We start from the raw sequence: 27,012 nt of genomic DNA, 5'->3' as shown, positions 1-27,012 counted from the left end.
GTTGTTACCCAGAGCACTGGGCCAGGCTGGGGGCAAGGCTCTGATCCTTGGCAACTCGTGTCGGGTGCCTTTAGGAATGGGATGGAGAGAAGAAGGCTGTGGTCCCAGTCACATGGAAGCACATGACAGGGGGCAGGGTGGGAGGGAGATGTTTCACTGCCATGTAAAATGTGTTGCTCGGTTGAGTGCTTCAGCCAAAAGAGAGAGTTGCAGGTTTGGGGGGGGGGGGAGTTGTTTGTTTTTTGTTTTCTTCGAGGCAACTCACAATCTGCTGTAGCAGGCAAAACAAAAGCAGATGCTCTCCAGTGCCTGCAGCTGTCAGGAATGGCTGCCAGCATTTTTATGCTGTCCTGAGCCTTGGTGCCCTCAGAGGGAGAGAGAACTCTGCAAAGACAACCGAGCCAACACAGCTGGTTCCCTACATTGCACAAGAAAGCCCACCATGCTGTTTTAAACCCATGTCTTTAAAATGTGCCCTTTTAATTAGCTTGATAGAAGAGGTCATGTTTGAGCTTACACTTTTTCAAGACTTTTTGGGAAGCTGACAGATTCCTGAGTGGGCTGGTACCTCCCTGGAGGCAGCTGGAGAACAAGAATCCAAGGCGTCCCTTTGCATCCCCTCTTGGTTACACTGTGGGAAAGTGTTCAGTAAGTCACAGGAAGGAGATGAAAAGTGGTGAAAAAACAAGCTAGGGCAAAGCTTGGCCAACAACGGTTGTCTTCATTAACAGACACAACACTGTCCTGCTCTCCAGAGGCAGGGAACCCAACTCAAGCCCTCATGGCTCTTCTCCAACCCTGAAACCCGTGTTTCTTCCCACAGAAGAGAGGGCAGAGGCTGCCTGAACTGCAGCCCAGAAAGACACCAGGGCAAAAAGAGAGACTCAGAAACCCCTTGGGTGCTGCCACCCACAGCAGTACAGAGCCACAGGCAACACTGACCTGCCACCTGTCCAGCCTCTCCAGGTCAAGGTCCTGCCTTTGCAAAGAGCCAAATGTCCCCTACAGAGAAGCCTGAAAGCCTAAAGGTCTCCTTGCCACTCCAAAATTCAGTGAGCCTCAGGGACCAGGAAATTAAGGAGCAGCACTACGTCTTCCCATGGTTTTCATCAGTGGATGGTTGCCACCATGTCAGCACCTTTGATCCCCACTCCTCTGCTGCTGGGGGTGGGATTGCAGCATCACTGCTGATAGATCCTGGGGAACTACAGAAGCCTGATGAAATGAGTGGAATCAGCCCCTCCTCTTCTGATGCTACAAAAAGATGCAGTATCTCCAAAGCTTTTTTAGGACAGGATTGTTTTAACTGTAGATCTTGTAATTTGTAAACAGATGATTAAAAAGCTATTCAAGGTTCATGGGACAAATTTCCTTGTTTTAAGTTTTTACTCAGATGAAAACCACACCATACTCATGTTTGTAAATACAAATAGGATGATATTCATTCAGAGGCTTTAAAGAGAGGCACGCTAACATGGATGTTTGTTAGAAATAATAGTTTCTAACCACAGGAGATTAACACCTCCAGCTGGAATTATCTTCTTTTCCAGAGACAACAGCCATCATGTGATGTGCAGCAAAGCCACCTGCTCCCTTGTTTTCCTTGGTGAATTCAGTCTCCAGAGCCCTCAAAAGGCTCAGACTAGAAAAACTCTCTGGGCATGCTCCCAGCTTAGAAACAATATTTCAAGCTTCTCCAGCATCCAGTAGTCTGTGCCCAACACTGACCAAAAGCCCTGATGGGGTGATGGTGATCATAGGAGGTTCTGAACTACAGAGTGGTTGAGGTGGGAAGGGACCTCTGGAGCTCCAACCCCTCCTACAGCAGCAAGGCCACATGGAGAAGGTTGCCCAGGATTGTGATGTGGGGATCTGACATCAGCCCCAGGTGTTTCCCCTTCTTTTCCCCCTGTGCAGCTCCATCCAAAGAGATGTCTGCAACTTGGGAAATGAATTAAGGCTTCAAACTCTTTTCAGAGAAGCCAACATCGGGTCACTGGGTAACACCAGGTTTCAATCCCTCACTAAAGTAAAACTGGATTCATACCAGTGCTGTGAGAACTGAAGCTATTCTTAACCCAGAATTGCCATTTAAAACAAAGCCTTCCCCTGGTCTAGCCACCAGTGTTTTAACCTGTTTAGCCAAACAAAATGGAAATCTGAATTCAAATCAGCCCTGTACATCTTCCTGAGTAAAAGCTGCATTCTTCTGAAGGAAGGTTTTCCCTTAAAAAGTAGGAGGAGAACTTTGAAGCTGGGTGGAAAGCTAGTTTCTGCTGGGCAGAAAAACTTTAACTTAACTTCCTTACATCTCTGCTAAGGAACTGGAAAATACTATATACTATTGGCCAAACTCTACAGCAGCAGCAGATGACAATGTTTCACCAGGTGTGAGATAAATGTCAGCTATCATTCTGACTCAAGGGACTCTTGCAGCTTCTTGTGGCTGAGACTTTCCAGCTGCAAAATCCTAATCTTATCCAGAAGCTGCCCAGAATACATCCCTCACTCACCTTGATCGGATTATTTTTATTTCAGAGGGACTGCTCATTTCAGCCTCATGAGAAGCTAAGTCATTCTGGAGTGAGGAAAGGGAAATACTTCCCCTTGGAAATATTTGTTTCCTCCTCACAGACAGGTAGCTCCCTGCTGGGGATTCTCCCTCCTTGCCCTCAGTCTATATTAACATCAGGTAAAACGCTTGGTGGGAACACCCCCACAAAAGGAAATTCCCATCCTACACCTTGCTGCTGCTCTCACTGCACCCTGCAGCTTCTGGCTCCTACACAGCCAGACTCCAGCTCTGACCCCAGAGGTTTTATGTGACTCTGGCTTCCCAGACACATTATAGCTTTTTTCTAGCTTATTTTCTAGGGTGCTGTAGTGATTTTGGCACCTGCTGTAATATATAACATATAACCAGTATGTTTCTCTTGTAGTTCTTGAAAGCAGTATTGCATTTTCACCCCTCATTCTGCTTGTAATAGGTATCTGAGATACAAACTCAGACAAATGCAGGCTCAGCCATGCAGTCCTGCAGAAGTAAATGCAGCTACCAACATATTACAGTCAATTAAGTGCTTATATGTGATCATAAGTGATAAAGTTAACTAATGATCCAATAAATCAAATTGGTTCAGATCTGCTTTATCCCATACTAACTTGTCAAAACACACATCATATGTGACACTGAAGAAGCCCATCAAATTTATTTGTTTTTGTTACCAGCAAACCACTGCACTAAAAAAATCACTCCTGCAAAAGGCAGAGAAGCCTGAACTTCTTTTCAGGATTCTAAAAACTCCTTGATCCTGAAGACATTCAAATCAAGACTCAGAGCTAAGCTTTCTACCCTTGAGACTTAAATTTCCACATTAATTAGAAACATGGGCTTTTCTACATGTGGATGCCACCTTTGGGTTTCCCCAGTGCTACCATTATATTGTGTTTGACCCAATTCACACAACCCAGTTGGCTGTGGTGGGTTCTGGCAAGGCCACCCAACCCATTTGGCCTTTCAACCCTTATACTAGTGACACCATAAACAGCAAAACATCTTCTTAGGGCTTTCAGCTACAGAGCACACACCAAACCATCCCCATGCATGCTTCTCCTTTCTGAACGTTGAGCCATGCAAGCCCTCCAGGTCCTCACTGTACATTTATGGATTTAAACACACCCAGCTGGACTAATACACAGTCTAAACCAGGGGGCTGTTGAAGGTCTAGGGATGGCTAGAGTGGTTCTTTTTCTAGGTAGGAGAGTCTGATTTCTTTTCTGATTCTCTTTTCTTTTGATCTCACATAGTATCAGCACACAGAAGCCATAGAGGGCTAGAAAGACACCCACTCTTCTCAGCCCTGTGGAAGCAAGAGCTGTAGCTCATTTCAAGTTTTGCTTTGAGTGTAAACTCAAATGAAACTGAATGCTCAAATGCTCACTGACATGTCTCAACCTTTCAAAAACTTTGCCTACAAATCCCCTCATAGTTTAGCTTTCTGAATGAGTTTGCTTGGAGGGGTGTGTTGGGAGAACCAACTTTCTGCACAGCTCAGAGTATCCTAGCGAAAGTCAACTCCTGGAAAGCAGATCCAAATGCATCCTTGGATTTGACTGTGCTCCCAATTTTTCTCTCAGTAAGACTGCATCTTCTTCTGCTGCTAGCTTCAGTGTCCACACAGATGCATACTTGTTCCTTAAAGGGTGAGTGACCCAGGCATCATCTGACCTGCCTTAAAATTACGTGAGCTACCATGTGGTTTAGAGATTTCTGTCTGAGATTGCGGTAAGCTTGAGGAATCCATGAAAATTAAGAAGATTTAAGAAGGTCAGAGAACTTTTCATCATGAATACACAAGGGCCTCTTCTGAATTACAGTTCAACTCCTTTTATACAGCGGATGTGGGGAGAGAGGAATCACATTCATCATTTCACTTTCTAGCTTTCTCCATGTATGTGGTCTACAAAGGAAAGGCTTAATGGGAGGTGTAGTTAGGATTTTGGTATTCAGGCCTTCAGAAATGCAGGGCTTTAGTGTGCAAGGGGTCTGCTTACTCAAGTAGTTTATTATTTTACTACTGGTCATATTCCAGTTTTGCAAGTAGCCTGAACATCTGCCTAAATAAAATAGCAGTTAAATGTATAAGACTGGCAGGTCAAATACAGTCCTGTGAGTCCTCTTTCACCAACAGAGAGCATCTAGAAGTGTCTAAGGAAGTATTACAGGACATGACATGACACTTTGCCTACAAGTTTTCATTTTATCTTTGAGGGCTTAAAAATAAGTTTTGGTGAACACAGAAAACACTTACTGTGTATGGTTGTATTTGATAAGCTGGCTGGGATGTGAGGAGGGTGTTAAATAGAGGCCCTCTATGAGAAGATATCCATTTTATGAGATTCCACCAGCTCAATTTTATTTTAGTGCATCATGGATTCAACTCTTTTTTTTTTTTTTTTTTTTTTTTTTTTTTTTTTTTTTAATTTACCTTCTTTTTTTTTTCCTTTTTTCCTTCAATACATTCAGGAAGACTCTTTTGTACTCTTAATATGCTCAAAATACAATAAGATAAATCTGACAATTGCTGTACTCTCAGAGTGTAGCACCCTAGCAACATTTTATTAGAAAATATCTGATCTTGTTCCCTATTTTCTTCTCCTCTGAGACACACCTTGCTGTTCCAGTGAAACAGCTGCATCCCTGCTCATGAACTGAAGGGCTATGTGACTGTGCCTCTCTCACAGGCAGTGTAAAATGAGGACCATAGACCCTGACTGCATCCATGGACTTCAGTATTGACAGCATCTCTGTGTTAACCCAAGTCATGCTTGGAACACACCTTAGAAAACAAAGACTGAGGCCAGAGACACACACCTCCCACATTCACCAGAAGCAGCCTGCCAGCAGGCTCCTACAAATAAGCATTTTTGAAGCAACTCTTTGAACCATCATAGGCAGGAAATCTGAATGGAGAACTGAACACACTGTGGTGACCAGGCAGATACAAAAAATTGTATCCTGTAAAAACCAGGATGTCTTTCTGTGAGCTGATAAGTGCAAGGCTCCTATCAGGAAAAGGTGGATGACACGTTTAAGAAGGCAATATGTGGGGTGGCATCAAATGTGGTCATGGTTGCACCTGAGCAGATTCAGTTATCAGCCCATTTTAAGCTATGGAGCAATATCTCATGAACATTCACCAGAGTCTGGGAACAGCAGGTAAGGAAACTCTCCTCACACTTACTCCTTTTGCAAGTTAAAAACTGCTGTTGGTTTGCTCTGTTGTGCCCCATTTCATGTTCTCAGTGCATCAGGACTGGCTTAGCTGTCTGTGCTGGTTTGAGGATAGGATTCTTCATAGTAGGTAGTATGGGGCTATGTTTTGGATTTGTGCTAAAAATACTGCTGATAATGCAGAGGTGTTTTTCTTACTGCTGAGTAGTGCTTATACAGAGTCCAGGCCCTTTCTGCTCCTCACACCGCCCCACCAGTAATGGGGGGAGGATGCATAAGAAGCTGGGAGGGAACACAATCTGGGAGAGATGACCCTGACTGACCAAAGGGATATCCTGTGACATGTGGCATCATGCTCATCATATAATGCTGAGGGAAGAAGGGAGAGTTTGGAGTGATGGCATTTGTCTTTCCAAGTTATGTGAGATGGAGCCAGGGGTCTTTCCTGGAGATGGCTGAACACCTTCCTGCCAATGGGAAGTGCTGAAGGAATTTCTTGGTTTGCTTTGCTTGTGTTCACAGCTTTTGCTTTGCCTGTTAAACTGCCTTTATATCAACCCACGTGTTTTCTCACTTCCACTCTACCAGTTCTCCCCATTCCATGAGGAAGGAGTAAGCGAGTGGCTGCCAGCTGAGGTTAAACCATGAAATTGTCCTTCTGAAGCTCTCAGGTGGGTCCTGATGTTCATGATGACATCCCAATAGAGAGATGTGCCACACACAACCCAAGGACAACCCCGAAAGAACAAGAGAAGGTGGGGAGCAAAGCATAGCCTTTGGGGGAGGTTTCCCCAAAGCACAGGGATGCTCCACACCAGCAGCCACCCAACACTGCTCAAGGGCTGCTCATGGCTTTGGAGGGCCAGGGCTGGGGCACCACATCTGTCCCTACCCCGTGTGCTCCCTTAAGTAGTGAAAGAAGGAGGGATTCTTTGTTCAGGCCTCTTACAAGGCCTCTTGGTGCAGCCTGTCACCTCACAGGTGCTTTCTTGCTACATGATTATTCCTGTGAAGCCAGAGGCTATTTGGTTTTAGGGTTTTGCAGCTTGGCCCACACCCTAGCATCTGAAAAGACTTAGCAGTGATTCCACCACCGCCTTTTCCCTGCTCTTTTGAACCCTATGGTGATGAGTATTGCACTGAAAATGTGGTCTCTAATTCCTAAGGATCAATATAATCTGCTCCTGAGTCCCTGTGCTTTCTCTTCACACTTGGCTAGAAGAGAAATGACTGTGATGAAAAGAAAGGATTTGCTGATCTGCCAGTATTTCTAACAATTAGAACAGAAGTCTAAAGCCACAAAAATTTCTACAGGGCACAATGTAAAAGATTTGCTACAAACCAACCACAGCTCTGTAATGATCTGCCTAGATAATTATCAGATCATTGTTCAACACCTCTGTATCAAACATTTAATTCAAGAAGGACATTTCTTTAATATAGCAAATCAATATTTTTCTGTCTAGTTTCTGCCAAACCTGCTTCTCTAAGCACCCTGGGACTCTCCTGAGTAACAGAGCAGCTTAAGCTTCATGTTATCACATTATTTTTTCAGTAGCTGGGACTGATCTGGGTTTGAAAAGAAAAGTGTGGACAGCCAGTGAAGTTCAGCCAAAGTGGATGTGAACAGGGTTTTAAAAAATAATTGGTTTTTATTTATGATGGGACCTCGAAGAGAGAGAGGGAGGGAGGTTACTTTAGGGACAAGGGTCTTTTACCATTCCATTGGGCAAATTGTATCATAAACAGCTTGCAGCACAAGCAAGCCTAAATCATAGTACTTCTATGTCTGATATGGAGTAAAAATCCTGGGGTGAACACTGTACCCATTTTTTCCTAATTTTCAGCTAAATCAGGGAATTGTTTGGGTAAGAATATTTAGTGCACTGCACCAAATGAGGTATGTATCTGAGAAGATAACAAGAATAGATTGAATAACTCTTTGTTCACCAGCTGAAAACATAAAATGGAGCACACCACAGAGAAAGGTCTATTGACTCTACTTTTTCTGGGGTTTTTTGATGAGCACTATGGTCCTTGAGGTGTTTTTTGCAAACACAAATGCACCTGCCCTAACAGTCATAATTCTATTAGACAAATGTTTGTAAGGATCAAACAGAATTTATACTAAATAAAGTTTGAAGGGTTATCTTTGCTTGAATCAAGAGTGAACTGGTACCACTATTTTGAAGTGTTTATGGAACCTAAGACCGGCCTTGATTTTTTTTAAAAGGACTTTCAGCTCCCTAGATAAAACCAAACTGAAATTCATATAAACAAACTAGAAGAAGACTTCTATACAAGTGAAGTTACTACACAGACAGGGAATATCTATGCTTATGTCAAAGTCTGCTGTTAATAATGTTTTACCAGTGTCAAGGCTGGAAATGGTGCCTCAGAAACCTAAGAGCTGTAATTCTGGGTGAAGAACTTTGTGCTGAGCAAGGCCAGCATAAAAAAAAGCCAACGTATTAATAGCCTGTTTATTTAAACAGAAGACTCTTCTACCATATGAAGGTTACAGGGGAGATTTTTAAAACAAAATGGATGAAAATTAATCGTAAGTAACATAGATCTTTTGCAGAGATGCACTCTGCTGGAAAAAGGATCAGGTCTTTATACTTTTTAACACATCTCCCACAAGGCAAATGAAGACATAAACCATAATTTAGCTCTGTCTCCCATACTCTCTCTCAGACATACACACAAATTATAGGAAATGCCAGCTAGCCACTAGGCACAAATCTAATTCCAGAGCATGCAGTGGTTCACACAGTGATGTGGTTTTATGAGTCTTGACAATTGGAGAAGGGGGATCCAGCACTGCACCTATAAGCTACCAGCCCTGATAGATGGGAGAGCTCCTGGTTAACCTGACCTCACCACCACTGGTGTTATCTTCAGACAACATACTTATAGCCTCATCAGTCTGCTGGCTGTCAGTGGTTGATATCTTCTTCGAATCATGGATGTTGCTTTGGTAGTTCACTGGTGAGGGATAGGCATTTTCACCCACAGTTGATGAGGACATTGATTCCCAGGGTATTTCTCTCTTTCTCCATTTCAGGTCCACCCTCAAGCCGGTCCAGCCATAGAAAGCTAATGTGAAGAGGAAGCCTTGCATTGGATTCAGAACGGCCTAGAAAAGAGAAATGCATCAAGAGTCACACCAGCAATGCTTCATCTTGAACTCCAGCAAAACGTTTTGGACTCACTAACAATTTCCCTTTTACTGAAAAACTGCAGTCTTTAAAAGATGCAATCTGCATGCAAATAAAAGCTTGTGTTGTTCTGTAGACCCAGGCAAGTCAGAGTAAAATACCATGATCTATTGTTCCAATATGTCATCCCAATCAACAGTAAGCATGAAATGGTTTCCTAGCATGAATTTTAGCTGTTCAAGCCCCTGGTGTGTTTTTAACATTCTCCACAAGCTCTAGACTTTTTTATTCATAAAAGAAAATATTTTATTTTTCACTAGAAGCCCTGTCAAATATGTAAGGGTAGACACTAGCTTGCACAGTCAAGTTTTTGTTAAAATAGCAGGAATTGATCTGTCTGAGATTGCTGCAGATCCCAGTGAAAATGTCTACTTCAGTGGGATGGAAAACCAGGGAAAGACACTGGAAAAAAAGATCCCAAACGACTTAATTTAAGAAAAAAAGGTCTCTGTTACTAGCTGTGGGATACTTGGCTAGTAAGTGCCTTCAGATTATGCCATTTTTCTCGTGAGAAAAGAGCAAATTATTTTTTCAGCCAATTTGAAAAATAGCTCTGTCTCTAGACCTGACCTTTTGTTCTGCAGGTGAATGGGAGCAAGGACCCCGTCACAAGGATGTGTTAACTCCTATTCAGGGAAGGAGGTTGCATCAAATCAGTTGCACTGCTTTATGCTTCAGCACAAAACAACCCCAAAAGTGTTCAAGCCTTACGGGTATTTAACAGCTCCAGAATAAACTCTCTTGGAAAAGAAATCCACAAGATCACCTCTGAAAAATCCTTGGTCAAATATTCCAACAGCAGAAAAGAGGGTAGGGTGCAGTGAGATGCCAGCATCTTGCAGCTATTTGTAGATGCATTGCTCACAAGAGTTTTCATGTATTTGTCACTAAATAATAATTCAAATGGCGTGGTATAAAATGTGATTATTCTTTGTGATAAAGAAAACCATAGTTACAAACAGCAAATTACCAGAATATGACCCTCTTATTGGGAAGTTACTTTATGGCAAAGGTTAGCCATGTTAGAGTAGAAATCATTGCAGTGGCCTGCTCTGGATCTTAAAATGGGTAGCAATCACTTACAGAGAGAATGCATACTCCAGTAGATGGGGGAAAAAAATTGTCCTTGGTATATTTTTTGCAAAGTTTATATGTGAAAAGCACTTTCAGTGACTAGACCTTCATCTCTCTTACTTTCTGCTTTTCTTCCTTGATTTTCAGAGTGTTTGTTTCCCTCAAAATCATAAACCACCCACTACACTGGTGCTGTCCCAGCTGTTATATAAAACTGATTTCTGAGACAAAGCAATGTCATGGCTGACCTACCATTATAATCCATGTGATCAGTGCAGCACTTCTGATGTTTTTCAGGGGCATGTCATTGATATCTGGCTGCATTTCAAGGTAGAACAAAAGGCTCTCGTTGATAATATTGCATGACCAGCTAGTGCAGGAATAAAGAAGATGAAGCAAGCAAGACAGTTTTATATATGTGTGTATGCATATGTAAAATATTCTTCAATTTCAAATTATAGAAATTAGGATCTCTAATAAGGAGACTGAGATTTTCTTCAGTGTTAAGTCTCAATCTGAAGAAACCAGGAGGTGTCTCAGATCAAACACCAGCCACATGTTAGCAAAGGCCTAGACAAGGAAATCAATATAACAACCAAACAAACAAGAACCTGAGCATTTGAGCTTTCTGCAGAACAGTAAACTGGAGGATAAAATTGAGTTGATAAACAACAGTGATACATAAAGGGAACATCATGCATGCTGACTTCTTTCACTTGTGTTTTAAAGTATCAAAGGTACAGAAACCAAATATATGCTTGGGTGTTGTAAAAGGCTGCCGAATATCTACCTGGAATTAGAATTTCAGGTTAGATTACACAAGATTTTCAAAATGTTCATTAAAAAAGCCTAAAAAATCCCTGCCAAGTTTTACTCTCAAATCCTTGAAAATGCTTCAACTTTTTGCAATAGAAGTAAACAATAAACTGAAGATATTCTGCACTAAAGAAAGGTTATGGCAAATGGCTGTAACTTCTTATGACTTCTAAACAGTCAGACCAGTGTTTCTTCATAGTTCTACTGCAGCGTCAGAAAGGAGACCATGAGCATCCATGTGACAGTTTCTAAAGGGTTTCACACACATCCATCCTGCAGCTGTATTTGTATCACAGTGTAAAAACCTCCTGCTTTCCCTTATCAAATCTGCAGGCATCTCTTCTACCCCATGTTGCCCCAGCTTGCTGTCTTTGACTAACTCATTTCATATTTGACCTCTGGGCTGGAAGAGCATCTTCCTTAGGTTTCTGAGATGGGACTGGCTCAGTCTTTCCCTACAGTAACCTTTGGGACAGTTTTTACACTCTAAAGTTTATGTTTTGTAAGAAGAGAAAAATCCAGAACTAGAGCCGTGTTTATTTTTTTTTTTCATAGGAAAGCCCAGAATGAGACAGAATAGAAATAAACAAAAGTTCCCACCATGTCCTTGGGAAATTGATCATTTTTTTCATGTTTGCTCCGAGATAAGCAAGCTGACCACCATTCCTTAGGTTGCAAGGGATTTCTCTGGTGTCCCTGGGCTTCAGAATAAGGCCTGCCCTTCCCACAGCCCTCGAAGCCTGGGTAAATCCCTGCCCCTCGTTATTTCAACAAATTCCAAAAAGCTATGCTGCAGGATTGTTCACTGCTTGCTTTCTTCCCTTCTCTTGCTGTCTCCTCCACCCTTCACACTAAAAATCTAACTTGAGCCAAGCAGACTGCATAATTTCCCAAGAAAGGACAACCATTTCCCTCCAGAGCACTTTAATATACAGCAGCCAGGAGAAGATAAAAAGGTAGCTTTTCTTCCTACTCATCTCTCTAATGTAATATCCATTAATGTATTTTTATCTAAAAAAAAACAAACAAACAAACAAACAAACAAAAAAAAACCCAAGAAAAAAAAAGCAGTAGTATAAATTGTTAAATTTAGCCAAAAAAATCTCTCTACTCCAGGACTATTTCTTTCCTCCCCCTGTCATTTGTGTTACTCACATAGGTATTAAACAGTTCATAGCAGAGACCACTTCTTGTTAGGTCATTGCACAGACCATTGCAGAGTGGATCACCACTCCTTCTGGTGCCTTTATTGCTGTGTGATAACTCTGAGATTGCAGCAAAAAGAGTTTTCACAAAACTGAGTTTTCCACACAGTTCCAGCTACATACCTCCAGTTCCAGTCACCACTTCACTGAATGGGGCTGCAGGAGGAGGTGAGCAGCAATTTTGATGCACCCTCCCTCCTTCCCCACTTCCCTTGCTCCATCCCTCCTCTACCTCCCATCTTTTTCTTGTCCTATGCCAAAGTACTGTTTTCATGGTGGAATATGGAATATTAAAAAAAAAAAATTTAAATTATCAGAAATTTCACAAACATTCATAGATTTCTCTTTTGGTATATAACCCTCTCTTTACAGTCAATATCCATGTTTTTTTCTCATGCTTGAGGTGTGCAGACCACAGAGGTTGCTGCATTATGCAGCCATAGTCAGGGCCATGCAGTCTTCAAAGCATATTTATTGCAGGTGTTCAGTAATGTGTTTGGTGACAAGAAGGTCTGAGAAACCTTGAGAACCTTGAATACAGAAAGCTGTCTATCAGTCCACAGTGATGGGGAGCTGCTGTTCTGTATGGCTTTAGTCTAAGCTCAACCTTTTTTGTTTTGATTTGTTGCTGTGTGGGGTTTTTTGGGGGGTGGGGGTGGTAGGGTTTTTTTGGTTTTGGTTTTTTTGTGGGGTAGGGGGAGTTGTTCTGTTTTTTTTCTGTTGTTTCTTGGGGTTATTGTTTTCCTGTTGGCTAAATGTTTTTGTCATTTCCTCACAGCCTTGCGATGCTATATGAATGATTCAGCCACTTTCTGAACTAGTTTAGAACTGTTTCATCCTTAGACATCTTCCTTTCCAAACATGAAGAGAAAAAAAATTAAGCAACTCATCAGAAGTAATTCTTCATGCCAACCCCCTCCAGCTTGGAAAAATGCAGTTTAAAACAAAATCATGCAAATGCACCTCTTACCAAATAATGAATACCAGCATAATTTTGAAGAAGCGGATCTGAATCTCTGTCCCCAGACGTCTCTCATTCTCTGTGTAAATCCCTTGTCTCCCTTTCAGTAAGGAGGCAACTGAAAAGTACACAATTATGTTCATTAATATATGAGCATCTTGTTAGCTAGAGGCACAAAGTTCCAGAAGACAGAAGTCTGTAAAGGGGGAACAAAGAGATGGATGGATTTATCACCACCGGAGAACCATCAGCAAGAAATCTTACGTATAGCCTAATACTAAAGGAAAATATTCCTTACTTTCCTTTTCTTACTAAAGGAAAATCCATCCATTATGGATTACTAAAGTGGGTGATATCTCAGTGGTTGTTTTTTCTTCCCTCAGTCCCACTGAAAACAGAAAATAGTATGGTCAACAGGCTTTTATAACCAAAAGGTAGTGCCTACAATGTCTGTATAATGTATGATATAATTATATGTTTATTATGTGATGCTTAGATTAAAATAGAATACCTTTTGTCCCATTATGCACTATATATTTCGTTATGCAATTGATACAGCATTGGCTACACCTCTAAAACTTGAAGGTGTAATGTCATAAAAAATAGTTATGCCACATGCTGCTCAGATATCACAAGGAATATACATATGTATACAAATACAAATACAAATATACTCTGTGTATTTTTCCAGAGAAAAATTTCATAGCAACAACTTTGTAGGGGAACAGTTGTTCCATTGAAAATTAGTACTACTGAAGGATGCAGGGTAGATGGGATGAAGACTGAACTGAGAATACAAGGTCTTCTGTTGCTGCTTTTGTATACTCAATGTGAAGATGATATGTATGAATTCAGGTACTGAAAACCCCTGGAGCTGACCATATTACATGCAAAGAATGCATTGACTCTGTGGCTTTTCTCAGTCTCATTTCTTTGAAGTGAGAATGGGAACTTCAAGATCCCATCCCATTCCAATTTGTTTCATGATTTAAGAAACAGGAGTCACGAAATCCTGATCAAAATTTATTATTTTTTAGTTCCAGGGCTGCCAAGAAGTTAAATCAGAAGTTAAGTCAGATCTCACCAATATTATCCTTAAATCAGAATATATTGCATTTAAAAATCCAGGTTAGTACCAATAAATGGTAGAGTTAAGCATCCACTACAGACTGCCTAAAATATTTTACATTGAGGTCATTTACAGAATCACACAGAATGCCCAACCACCTGCTAGGGCAGGATCACCTAGTGCAGATCACACAGGAACCTGTCCATATGGGTTTTGAATGTCTCCAGAAACAGAGTCCACTACCTCTCTGGGAAGCTTGTTCCAGTGCTCTGTTACCGCCACAGTAAAGTTTTTCCTTGTGTTTAGGTTGAAGAAATGTTTCCTTATGTTTAGGTTAAGGCTGAACAATATTCAGCACTTAATACTATAAAATTGTAACTGGGGTCCTAAAATGAGAGCTGAGCTTAAGGTCATTATTGGAAAGACACCTGAAAAATTTAGATCCATCATGTGCCTAAAGATGGAAAGATGAAAGACAGGATCTGAGAGAAAACTGGAAGCACTGTGGAGGGCATGGTAGAAAAAGACTTGTAGTCTACTCATTATCCACAAGTAAGACTCAGTCTAACTGTATGTCCCTCAAACTTTAATTCTGGTTGTCATCTCAAGCTGAGGTAATGAATCTGTATCTTAGTGCACAGTTCAAGGCTATTCAAAGATCTCATTCACCTCTACTTTGCCATGAAAAAAGTGTCTTGTTTTCTCTCCCACTTTCTTGTGAGTGAAGGGGTAGTCTGTGCTAAGGTGGTGGAAACAGTCAAGCAGTCAGTGGAAGGAAGTAAAGAGCAGGAGACAGCAATAATCTGGATTTAGGTAATGGACTGAGGGAGCAGGGAGCACTTAGCCCATTTAGGCTCTATGAAAATAAGCAAATTGCTAAGCAAAGTGGGTAATTTTTCTAGTAATGGCCTACCTGGCTAATGAAATCATACAAACTTCAGAAAACATTTATCTGGGGAAAATGCTCATTTTCTTTCAGGTAACTTGTAATTGGGTAACTATGCTTTGGGAATAAACATGTAGAATTTTGTTGAAGACATTCAGTTGAGCTGTTTGTGAGTATTATGACTAAAATGAACTTGCTAACTTTCTTTGTGAAACAGAGGGACAGATAGCATTCTGCAAGAAAGCCTGAATTTTGCCAGATGCATGAAGAGCAAAGATTTAATTCAAGGTATTTCTGCATCACTTGTAAGGAATATGAACTTGGACAAGAAAAAGAGTGAGATGATCAATTGGCTACTACAAAAGTTTTAGTTTGTTACCTGCTTAGCAATACCTCTATATTTAAGTGAGACATAGAAAACTAAGTAATTATTGTATATTGAAAATGAAATTCTGAATTTGAGAGGATTTTGAAAGGCATTGAGGACTGGCTAACAGATTTATTTTAGTCAAAGTAAAGACATCTATCACCTTAAGGAGGCTGTGGTAAAGATATGTGATTTTTCAGACAGGATTGATGAAATGGAACAAAATAAAAACATTTTAATGGATGGGCTTTTTCTAGGTGCATTTTGACCTCTGGAATCTTTTAAGCTTTAGAGGCATAGGAACACCTTTGCCAGTCTGTAGTAGAGATTTATAACAGCATAGCTTGAGCATATCATCAGAGTGTGTCTCTAGGGCAAATTTCCCATCCAGATGGTATCTTCATTTCAGTAGGCAGTTCCCTCCCATCCTTTGCTGTATCTTTATGATTTAATGAGGAGCTATCCCACATCGCTGAATACACTTGCACTTTTTACATTATTGTTATGTTCCTAAATAACACATGGTGACCCATGCTAGCCATTAGTAACATACCTGCTGATACTGTCCTCCTGAACAGGATTGGGTTGACCACCAGCACTAGCAGGAGTGGGGCATAGGTTGTGATATAATGTGGGATTGCATGCTCCAAGCCATTTTCACAGCTGAGAAGATATCATGAACAGTTTAAGCATTATTTTTTCCCTATCTGACAGTTCTCACTATTTTATATTTCACCTTTAAGTTATGAAACTATAACAAGAATGAAGCAAACATGTTAAACTTTCAATTCAGAGACCTTCACCACTAGTTCACAGGGGACACAGAGCTCTTAGCAAGAGTTCTTAATTTTTTTTTTTAATTTAAAGAGATAAATTCAAAGCTGAAACCAGGACTGAGAGAGCAGTGGCTCATACCAGAAGTACTATCACAGCCTCTATCATCCAGCAGCATGCTCAAGTGCCTGTCTTGCTGAGCTATTGCCTCCAAAACCCAGGCAGGTGTTTCTAGGATCACACTGAGTCAGTGGAACATGCTTGCCAAGGATCAAAAAAGCCCAATATTTGGATGTCTGCCTCTAAGGCTGACCAAGAGACATCCAAAGGAGCAGAGAGAGCTATGATTTTGCAAGCTGTTCCCAAAACCCTGCTTACCTGGAGAGAGAAGGGTAGTAAAGCAGTGTAATTCCCTCTACACAGAGCATCACAGCCAGGCCCCAGGTCATCATGTGGTACAGCACAATTGTACTGCAGGCATCAAACAGGACAGGCATCATTAATTATAAGAAACCTTATGGTTTCCACTTTCCACTTTTCACTGAAGCAGAGCTTTACACATACAAAATGATGCAGAACAGCACTGGCAGCACATTGAACTAAGGTAAGCAGAAAGGGAGATGAACAGTCAAATAAAGCATCCTGCTGTAGTCTGCAGAGATTTACATTTAGAGTAGGGAGGTTCAGATCTATGCTTGCTGAAAAGTCTTTCGTGGTTTACTTTGATCTTAGAGTCAGGCCCAAATACACGGAGTTTTTTTCTTCACATGGATGGAAGAAAGAGGTAGGTCCCAGTTGTTTCAGACTAGAACTATGGGACTTTACAAAATCAGGCTTGTTCTCAAGAGACTGAAGTTAACTCAAAAATCCCCATTTTTATAACATCTGCCAGATGAACCATGCCTCCAGTAGCAGAGCATAATTCCATGTTTAGAAGTAGCCACCAAAGGTCATTTTGCCCTTCTAACAACCAACTTAGAAACACCTTATATTTTCTGTGCAGCATTAAAGCATGATACTTTCCAAATTGTTTAGGTTCTTCGGTTACAGCACTGCAGAAGAACATATAGTCAATAACTAATTTTTTTCTCAACATTTTTACAAAAGTCATCATAAACATAATAGTAACACTGAGAAGTGGGTAAATTAGAAAATCTGAGAAAAAATAATTGGAGAATGAACTATATGAAATTCAGTGCTTTCCTCCATCCTACTTTTTTACTCTGAGGATAACATTTTTTAACTCAAGAATCAATTTCAGGCACAGAGTATCAGGACAAACATTGTAGTATCTCATTGCAATAAGGTTTACAGAGTCTGACCTGCTCTATGTTTAACCAGAGGTTAAATGACTTCACAGAAGTCACAGAGTGGTAGGAGTTGGAATCCAGGACCTTGAGAGATCATCAAGTCCAACCCCCCTGCTAGAGCAGGACCACCTCCTGTAGGTCACACAGGAAACATCCAGGTGGGTTTGAATGTCTCCAGAGAAGGAGACTCCACAACCTCACTGGGCAGCCTGGTCCAGTGCTCTGTCACCCTCACAGTGAAAAAGCTTTTCCTTATGTTTACATGGAACCTCCTATGCTCCAGTTTGCATCCATTACCCCTTGTCCTGTCATTGGTCACCACTGAGAAGAGCCTAGCTCCATCCTTCTGACACTCACTCTTTACGTATTTGTAAACATTAATTTTAAATTAACATTATTTCAGTTACATTTAAATTCCAGTTGGATGTAATCAAATCAATATCCAAGAATTTCCCTGGCAATTTAACCTCTAACACACTACTCATCCATATCAATACCTGCTAACCATATAAATATCAGATGTTTGTACAAGCTTCAGTTGTACACTTAAATAGCTGCAGTCAAACTTGGGCAGGGTTGGAAGGAAAATAACAGATTCAGATTTTTCACTCTGGTACCTCAATCCAGATGATCTTCTTACCACCAAGTAAGAATCAATGGCGTAGCAAAACAACCACCAGAAGCCAGCACTGTATAACAGCTGGATCCACATCTGCAGGGGAAAAGATGACAAATGTCACAGCTGCTGCTCCTGGACAGGGAGGGGACTCAAACCTTTAGCTTGCTGACTTTTTCTTCAAAGCTCTGTATTCTCCAGCTGAGATTGTGAAGTATGAAATCTTACTCAAAATCAAGTCATAGGTTAACTGGACATTTGCTTTCACAGCTCGTTTTGTTGCTTAAGAAACCCTGTTAAAAACCTCTACAGTTCTAGCCTTCAATGTTGTGAGTCAATCCCAAACTGAGTTTTTTTAATAATATACTTACAGTGAGGATGTTTTAATTTTACATTAAAATTTTAGTAGTTTTTCAGTAGCCAAGGCAGAAAACATAATCAAGGACATTCATCACCACAGCATGACTATGCATCCTAAGTTCTGCATGTGAGAGGCATTTACTCCATGTACAAGAAGCCAATTCAGGGAATAGTATTAAGAAAAAAAAAAAGGTCATTAAGAAAAATATCACTCACCCTCAGGAAAAATTATCCATACTGAACTCCCTGACTGATTTCTTCAATAGAAGTCCAAAGGAAACAGGTTCAAGTCAAGTTAAATCCCACAGCATTCATGAGCTGACCCTATGCATTTTTCCTGTGAGCCTATGTAAGATAAGAGACCTTCCTTTGCTACTGTTTATAAATTCTAAATTTCTTTGCTGGAGGAGCTGGCTCTTCACAATAGTCTGTCACTATTGTACTATCCAGATTAACTTCCCTCAGAGCTCTCTTCCAGTTCTTATCTAAATATCCTTTACCACAGCTCCACAGTACCATCCTTTTACAGCTGGAAACCAACATATTTGTTACTGAGCCAAACAGCAGTGAATAGAGAGCTACCATTCCTTCCTCCAGAAGATAAATCAAGCTGGGAAATATTTCCTTCTATCATGAGTGTAGACCCTGCTTCTGGTAATCTGTGACTTGAATTAGTGATTAATTCAAACATGTTGCTAGTGTCAATATTTAGCTAGTGAGCAGGAGTGCAATAACATTTTGCTAGTGCAGAGGAGTCAGAAAATAAGATTCCAGGCTCTCTTGTAATGCACTTTATCCACAGTATTTAGCATGTAGCTTCCTCTGCACTTCTATATATATGTAGAGTTTAAAAATGCATAGTTTACTATATAAATACACACACACAGATACAAAAATAAACTGTGGGGGTATTTCCACCTGGAAAATTCAACATAGACAAGATTTTTTTCTAAAAATAATACAAATCAGATGCTTCTAAATCTTGGTGTGCTGCCTTACTTTTTTGCAAAATTACACATTTTGCTACTGTGCCAGAAAGGGCACCCCTCTGCAAGCCAGAGGGTGTTTTTCAAAGGAGATGCCTAAAGGTCTCACTACTTGGAGTTTGTATTGGCCTGTGAGTAAGTGAAATCAAACAACAGTAATAAAAGGAAAATAAAATAGAATCAGAAATGTTTTATTAACTCACACGAGAATATGTTAGAGGAAGTGAGTGGAAGGAAGGTTATTTTTTATTCCAATATAATTAAATCCAAATTTAGCAAGTGACTCAAACTACAGCACTTTGCTGGAGCCCAAGAAAGGGAAAATAAAAACTGTGGTAGACCGCTATGCCACTCAACACCTAACCTAAATTTTTCAAAATGGAAAACAAAGTCTGCATATAGTCTCTTTGTAACTGCTTAAAAATATTATTTTGGGGGTTAAGAACCAGAAAAAGAGCTTTAATACATAGGGAAATATATTTTTTAATAGGATGCTCTTGTTACAAGATGTTGATGTTGCTCTTTTCCCCTTTCACAAAGTAAAAAACCATAATGTCAGCATTTGCATCCTATAAGCTAAACTTAAATATGTATTATGGGATTTAAAACCAATACATGGAAACAACCAATATCTGCTTCTATAGCACAACACTATCATGTCTGGAATTGTCATTATATAGGCTTACAAGTGAGTTGTATTTTGTCACATACTATTTTACATAAAAAATTACCCAAGCTGAATAATTTTGTTTACTTGCAGCATATCCTCTTCTATACTGTAAACTTTTAATTATAAAGCTAATACTGTTATTGTTCATGCATTAATCCATTGGGCACTCACTGATTCCTACTGAATTTGGGTGAAGTGGGGATCTATCTTATTTGCCATTCTCCCTGTTTTGTTAAAAACATGGCTTCTTTTTGTATCGTAAACACAATATTTACATATTGTAAATTATGTGCCTCGGACTGAGGCTGTAGTATTTGAAACTGAGTTTCAATCTGCACTTCTGGAATGCATTTACATTTTCTTGTTCTATGTTTCTTGTTCTTTTCTATCCAGAAAATACTTAATTAGTCTCATCCAGATGTGGTAATTTCTGAACGTGTATATAAGCAGCAATTTGAGCTGCAATCCTGCACAGCAGAGATGGAATTTCTGCAGTGGTTTTGTGTCTTTTGATTGCATTTATCCTGCAGTCCCTGAGTGTCTAAAACACACAGTTTCACACCACAAAAGCTAACTTAAACTACTTGAGTTGCTGCTTTCAGTCAGTGCCTGCAATAAGCCACCTCACAGGCTGTCATTTCTGCTGGAGAAGGTGGGCAAACACTCTTGTGCTGCAGGTATGAGGGAGCTGCCAGGCCATTAGCAATGCTGTGCCAGTGCAAACCAAGCTGATGGTTTCACAGCCTGTTCAGGCAGGTCTGTAGTACCCTGTATCTTCATACCCCTGGTTTTGGTAAAGGTCTGCCTGCCACTACCCCAGCCCTTTACTCGTGTAACAAGAAAGTACTGGCCTTGGAAGGCCACATCTGGAACACTGTGCTCAGCTCTGGTCCCACATATACAAAAAAGATGCATACGTGTAGTGGAGGGTCCAGGTAAGGGCCACAAAAGTGATCAAAAGACTGGAAAGCCTACTACAGCAGCAAAGACTGAGAGAACAGGGTTTGTTCAGCCTGTACAGTAGAATGCTTAGGAGAGACCTTATTGCCATGTTCCTGCATTTAAAGGGTGGCTTCCAAGACGATGGAGTCATGAGGAGAACACAAAGGGTAATGGGCACAAGTTACTCCTGGGGAGATCCCAACTGGACACCAGAAGAAAATTTTTCACTATGAGAACAGTCAGACTTTGGAATAATTTCCCCAAGAAAGTGGTGGATTGCCCAGCACTTGATGCTTTAAGCTTGACAGGGTACTGGGCCATCTCATTTTAACCATGTTCCTCCCTAGCAAGGTGGGATGGGATGGTCTGTGAGGTACAACCTGGCATTCCACGATTTGATGATCCTACAAAAAGCTTGGGAGCAGCCTAGCACCCTGCCTGCCCCGAGGCAGGCTTTTGGCTGGAGGCATGAGAGCACTTGCAGGGGTGTGGCAGAGGCTGAAACCATCATAGCCAGGCTCTGACTCACAGCTGAATTTCCTCTGGGACACAGTGCTTTGCCTTTCAGACTCCCCGCACTCTCAGGCAGGATGAGGAGGCAGAGGAGGTAAACTCAGTACCTACCGCACTCCCCACGCAGAAAGCAGAAGGCCACAAGTCGGTCCCGTTCACCACAGAAATGTTATCTATGAAGCCTGGGAAACCCAGCCATACAGTTGACCTGAAGATTATACCTAAAGAAAAAAAAAAAAAAGCTTTAATGCTTTGAATCTGCTTGGAGTCACATGCCTTTCCCCGGCCACATATTTCACATGGCAGCCCAGATTTTGTGCATTCACAGCAAGGCTATGGCTGCAGAGGAGCAGAGCAGGAGCAGCTGCCCTATTGAAATGTCCATTGAAACTCAGGGAAAGCCCCCAAGGGTCTGAGGCTGCTGGGACTTTAAATGCTACTTAGATTAAAATCTCACTTACCTGCAGAGAGTTATAGAGAAGCACTTCCCTAAAATGAATTATGTAGCATTTAACAGATTGACACAAAAGAGTAAATCCCTATTTACAGTTTTACCGGTATATATTCACATGCCAGTATTGATTTCTGTATAATCCCTCAACGCAGAGAAAAGTTATTTCCTACTTTTTGTTGTCTTAATTTTTAAAAGCAGCTCTTTTTGTCTCAGATGCGGGATTGAGAAAAGCAGGACTTTGCAAGTAGCTAACAATAATACCAATTTTTTTATCATTAACTTATTGGTTGTTAGTGAGATTTTTCTGCATTTGCTTGAAATGCAAGCAAATTAAAGCACCGACATGTAGCAGAACAAGCCTGTCATATTTCCCACCCAAGAGAGAAGGGTTTCCCACCAAAAGAGAACAATTTCCCACCTACTAAAGTGAGACTAATTAAAGGACAGTGATGAATAAATACTTTGAACTTGTCAGTAAAAGAGAAAGGAGAAAAATAACTTCATCTATTGCTGGCCTCATATGAGTGAGAAGACCTTTTCCAGGTGAATGCACACATGATTTTTCCGTATCTCTCTTTATTTCCCCCTCTATAATTTGTTTTAATCTTCCTACTTTTTATGTACCATGAGACAACATGGCTAGGTGTAAAAGTGAAATAGATCTAAAAACCTGCTCTCTTCCCAAGCAGTGAGACTTACAAAACAGCACTACTTCTGCTATCTACTGTGAGGGAAAAAATGTTATTGTAGAAAAAAACCTCATCCTGCATTTTCCCAGCATGTGTCCAGGTAATTTATATCTTTATACCTAATTTGGAAGTAAATGCCATAGACCAGTGGAACTGATTTAGATACAACAGTTTCAACTAGACACATTAGTTTTGTTTTATCAGCCAGGTGCTGGGCAGCAGGTTGCCCTTGATAAAGGAGCTTTGCTCACATTTCAAAAGCCTGTGTCTGGCATGATTTGTATACAGCTGCAATTCAAATTCATTTGCAGAGGACATGACGTGCCCAGAGAGGTGGCTGGCAGATGAACAAAATGGCAAGCTTGGTCTGAGAGGATGTGAAAACATACAGGAGAGTTTGTAAAATGTAGTCCCAAGGACCAGCTAAGTGCCTGTTGGGAGCTTTACTTTTAAGTATGCTGCCTCACCTTCACTTGTATGCCTTCCTCTGAGAACCAGTCACTGGCTGTGGATTTTAATTTCTTTTAAAGCAGAGATTTTGGTGCCGATTTGTCAAGAGCTTTAACTTCTAAAACATAACTGTTAAACAAGGCCTTTCTGCCCCAAAGGCCCACCGTCTTCTGACCTCACTTAGCCCAAATCTTCCCGTGTGAATTCATGGCATGCTTCCCTCGGAAACCTCTGCTGTTCACTCACCAGCTCCATTCAGCTCTGGTGCCTCAGAGCAAGAGGAGCCTGCCGCAGCAAAGGTGAGGAACATCAAGCTGGTGCTTACCTACGCCACCCAGGATATCACATATAGAGATAAGGAGAAGGATGGTGGAAGAGGAGGAGGCTTTGGGCATCTTCCGCAGGCTCTGTCCCTTCTTCGGCAGGAGCTGCAGGACGGTGAGCAGCAGACTGACGAAGGCGCTGGCGATGCAAACCCCGCAGAAGACTGCAGGCTGGAAGTTCATCACAAGCTGTGTGGCTGCATCCCGGTTGGGGCAGCAGTAGGTTTCTAACCTGGGAGACGCCATGAAGCATCCAGCTAGCTGGTGGAGGGGCCCGGGGAGCAGAAGGAACTGCTGCTGCTGCTGCTTCCCCAAGGCAGAGCTCTCTTTTTCTTCACCCTCCCCATTAGTCCTCGGTGGTGAGAATCACGCGATTGATGGATCATGTGCTGCTGCTGCTGCCGCTGCCGCTGCTAGAAGTAAATCCCCTAGAGCTGCCTTTCTCAGCCTCTCCTAGCAAGGAGATCAGATCCGAACAAGAAAACACAGTGTAATCTGAAACATGCCCCATGCTTGCTCAGAGCCATTGGCAACACTTCACTCGCATATTTCTGCTTGCACAGGCTGAGATACAGGAAGACTTAAACTCACCAGAGCATTCAAGATGGTTTAAAACAAATAAGGATGCAGATACCAAAGGAGAAGCATTACATTTTAATTGTGTTTCTCTTTGGCTCCATCCCACACGGCACCTTTTAATTACTGCAAATTAACTGAAAAGATGAGTCCAGACACAAGCAGTCTCAGCCTTTACAGGGAGGAGCAAGGCTATAAATCCACACCCTAGCTCAACTAAATTTTAGTGTTCCAACCCACTCATTGCTGCAATTAAAACTAGAAACTTGATATCCTATCACTGTCGAAAGAGATTATGTTTAGGAAGTCAGTATTAACCTCATCCTATGTAAACCATGAGCACAAAAAGTCTTCTCTTTAGTTGGTACTGTCTACACTTTATCAGCTTGGCATGGACAATTCCAGGACTTCTGATTTTTCAAGAATATTTAACATTTTTAATTTATTAAGGGCTTAATATGAAAACAGGAATTTGTTCTGTAATACTTCTTTTTACAAGACAATATCCTTTAAGTCAGGGGTTCTGCTAGACAAAGCAGCAAATACTTGCAGTCACAAATACAAAAGTTAACTCTGCCCTATTAGCTGAGCTTCAGACTGCTTGTGTCAGCCCTCACCCTTCCAGAAAGCTTGTTTGTGGGAACATATTCAGGAAATACAGGAGGGAGCATTGTCAACAGACTTGAAGTGAACTGAATGTTAAATGAAAGAGTCATGGATTTTGTAAGTCCTTATAAGAACAAATTACCTAACCTTTTACTTCTTTTCTTCCAATGGCACAGTTTATTTTTTAGCAGAAATTATGAAGGCCTGAGGAATGCCAGTGGGATGTTTTGTATGCATGGCTTATAAAACAGAGGCTTCAGCCACCATGTTTGCCCTCATCAGGGAGAAGGGTCATAAGTCCTGGGTAAAATGGTACCTGATGAGTTCTTCATTATGCAAGACACTTTGTACACTTGATCCCAGCACAAGAATGAACCCCACCAAGGTCATTGGCCTGATGAGGGCTGGTGGGGGCCAGGCCAGGCATCCTCCTGCTACAGGATGGCAGTGGCAGGGCTTCAGTGGCAGCTGAAGTCCAAGATGCCAGACCCGTCATGTCAAAAATCCAGCCTGCTCCCTGGGGCCTTCCCAATGCTCTGAGCCAGCTATGTCACACAAAAAGCAGGATGCTAGCTTTATTTTAAAGCTGAATGTCACCTGCCTATTTTTCTTCTGCTTTCCAGCACACAAAGATTTACCTGTTCCATGGATGAGGACAGGTGAGTGACCTGGATGTTGTAATCCTGTATTTTGTTACTACCATGTATACAAGAACAATTGAGTTGGAAGTGACCTCTAAAAGTTATCTAGTCCAAACCCCCTGCAGTAAGCAGGGACACTCTCAACTAGGTCAGGTTGTTCAGTCTTGTCAAGACTCACCTTGAATATCTCCAGGGATAAGGCTTCAACTACCTCCCTGGGCAACCTGTCCCATTCTTCCACCTACCATTCCAGTAAAGAGCTTCTTCCTAACATCCATTCTATGTCTACTCTTCTCTAATTTAAAGCCATTGGCTCTCATCCCATCACTACAGGCCCTTACAAACAGTCCATCTCCAGCCTTCCTGTAGGCTCCCTTCAGGTAGGTATTGGAAAGTTGCTATTAAATCTCCCTGGAGCCTTCTTTTCTCCAGTCTGAACAACCCCAGCTCCCTCAGCCTGTCTTTGTAGAAGAGGTGTTCCAGTCCCCCCCTCATTTTTGTGGCTCTCCTCTAGACCTGCTCCATCAGATCCCTGCCCTTCCTGTGTTGAGGGCTCCAGAGCTGGATGCATCACTCCAGGTGAGGTCTTACCAGAGCAAAGTGGCAGAATCATCACCTCTCTTAATCTGCTGGCCAGGCTTCTGTTGATGTAGCTCAGGATGTGACTGGCCTTCTGGGCTGCAAACACACACTGCTGGCTCGTGTAAATATACTGGGAACGGAAAGGTTGCCCTACTGCAGAAATACAAACTCTTGTTGAGGTAAAGGAGAATTCCTATGCTCTGATGTTAGTCCAAAGGACTCCTCAGGCTTCATTCCACCTCTGTTAGTGCAGAAGTGTACAGAGTTGCCACCTTTCTGTCAAGATACTGCATTGCAGTCTACCTGGCTACTAAAGAACAAAAATCACATTTCCACAGAGACAGATTATTATTTAAAATAAAGCCATTATATACCACATACACAATGGAAATACATATAAACTAAATTATGTTTGCTCTTTTTGAAGGCAAATTTATATTTCATGGTTTATTCTTGGAACAGCAAAATTTTTTGATTATTAGACAGAAATAGAAACTGTTGAATTAAACTGCATTTCTACTATCAGTTTCTAAAATTGTTCCCTTCCCAATTCCTGTTGCCTTTTTCCTTTCTGCAAAAATATCAAGTTGTTATCCTGATCATTTGTTCTAGTTTACAGATAGGGATGTTTTGCATGCTTTACTTTTCCTGCTCATCTGTTTTCATTGATCCTAACCATGATTTTTCTAATTTGCCAATATGGGTTCATCATTTTGTTATTTTAATGCCTCTCTTCCTTATATTAGCTACTTTGAAACTACTTTCAATTATAGTCTTATAGCCTTGGAGATTAATTTTATTTTATCCTTCTTTTTTTTCCAGTTTTGTCATCTGTGCACCCTATTTTTACTGCTGTACTTCTCTGAGTGGAGGATTGTTTTTTAATCTCTTATTTTGGGTCCCTTCCCTCCTGCTCTTTCAGGATTTAATTACACAGTCAATCACAGAGGGAGTAAGTGATTTTTATTGGAAGCAAAGCATATGACCTGTAGCATACTTAATCCAAAAAGAAAATAAGGTGACTCATGAGTGAATGGATTCCTGCCATGATACAAGTAGATGTGTCTTTACATGTGGACATCTGGGGCTGAATGGAAGGTGGAGCTGGAAAACTAATGAGCCAACTACAGCTCAGCTGGTAAGAGCTAGCTAGTCTCTGGCCTTCATTGCTGGGCTCAAAGTATAAA

The 27,012-nt window shown here is 41.2% G+C and overlaps 1 protein-coding gene across 1 annotated transcript; it reads right to left on the bottom strand.

Annotated features, from left to right (window-relative positions):
* Positions 1–8,570: 8,570 nt before the first annotated feature.
* GPR143 (G protein-coupled receptor 143) lies at positions 8,571–23,666 on the bottom strand. The gene is made up of 8 exons (XM_008494752.2): positions 23,423–23,666; positions 21,616–21,725; positions 18,035–18,129; positions 16,486–16,578; positions 15,887–15,996; positions 13,021–13,129; positions 10,282–10,399; positions 8,571–8,873 (listed from the first exon to the last, which is right to left on the bottom strand). The coding sequence occupies exons 1-8, from the start codon at positions 23,664–23,666 to the stop codon at positions 8,571–8,573; spliced, it is 1,182 nt and encodes a 393-aa protein (XP_008492974.1).
* Positions 23,667–27,012: the final 3,346 nt, after the last annotated feature.

Source organism: Calypte anna, chromosome 1, assembly GCF_003957555.1.
Source record: "Calypte anna isolate BGI_N300 chromosome 1, bCalAnn1_v1.p, whole genome shotgun sequence".
In the NCBI taxonomy this organism is placed as follows: domain Eukaryota; kingdom Metazoa; phylum Chordata; class Aves; order Apodiformes; family Trochilidae; genus Calypte; species Calypte anna.
Note: the sequence above shows the minus strand (reverse complement) of the source record. Positions and strands in the feature narration are given on the sequence as shown.

Bases quoted from the DNA above. Each gene is read 5' to 3' on its own strand.
- GPR143 (XM_008494752.2), bottom strand. From the start codon at position 23,666: ATGGCGTCTCCCAGGTTAGAAACCTACTGCTGCCCCAACCGGGATGCA. The intron at 21,726-23,422 runs GTAAGCACCAGC...TTTTTTCTTTAG, and splicing joins TGATATCCTGGGTGGCGTAG to GTATAATCTTCAGGTCAACT. The intron at 13,130-15,886 runs GTATGTTACTAA...TGTACTTTTCAG, and splicing joins CAGGAGGACAGTATCAGCAG to TTGCCTCCTTACTGAAAGGG.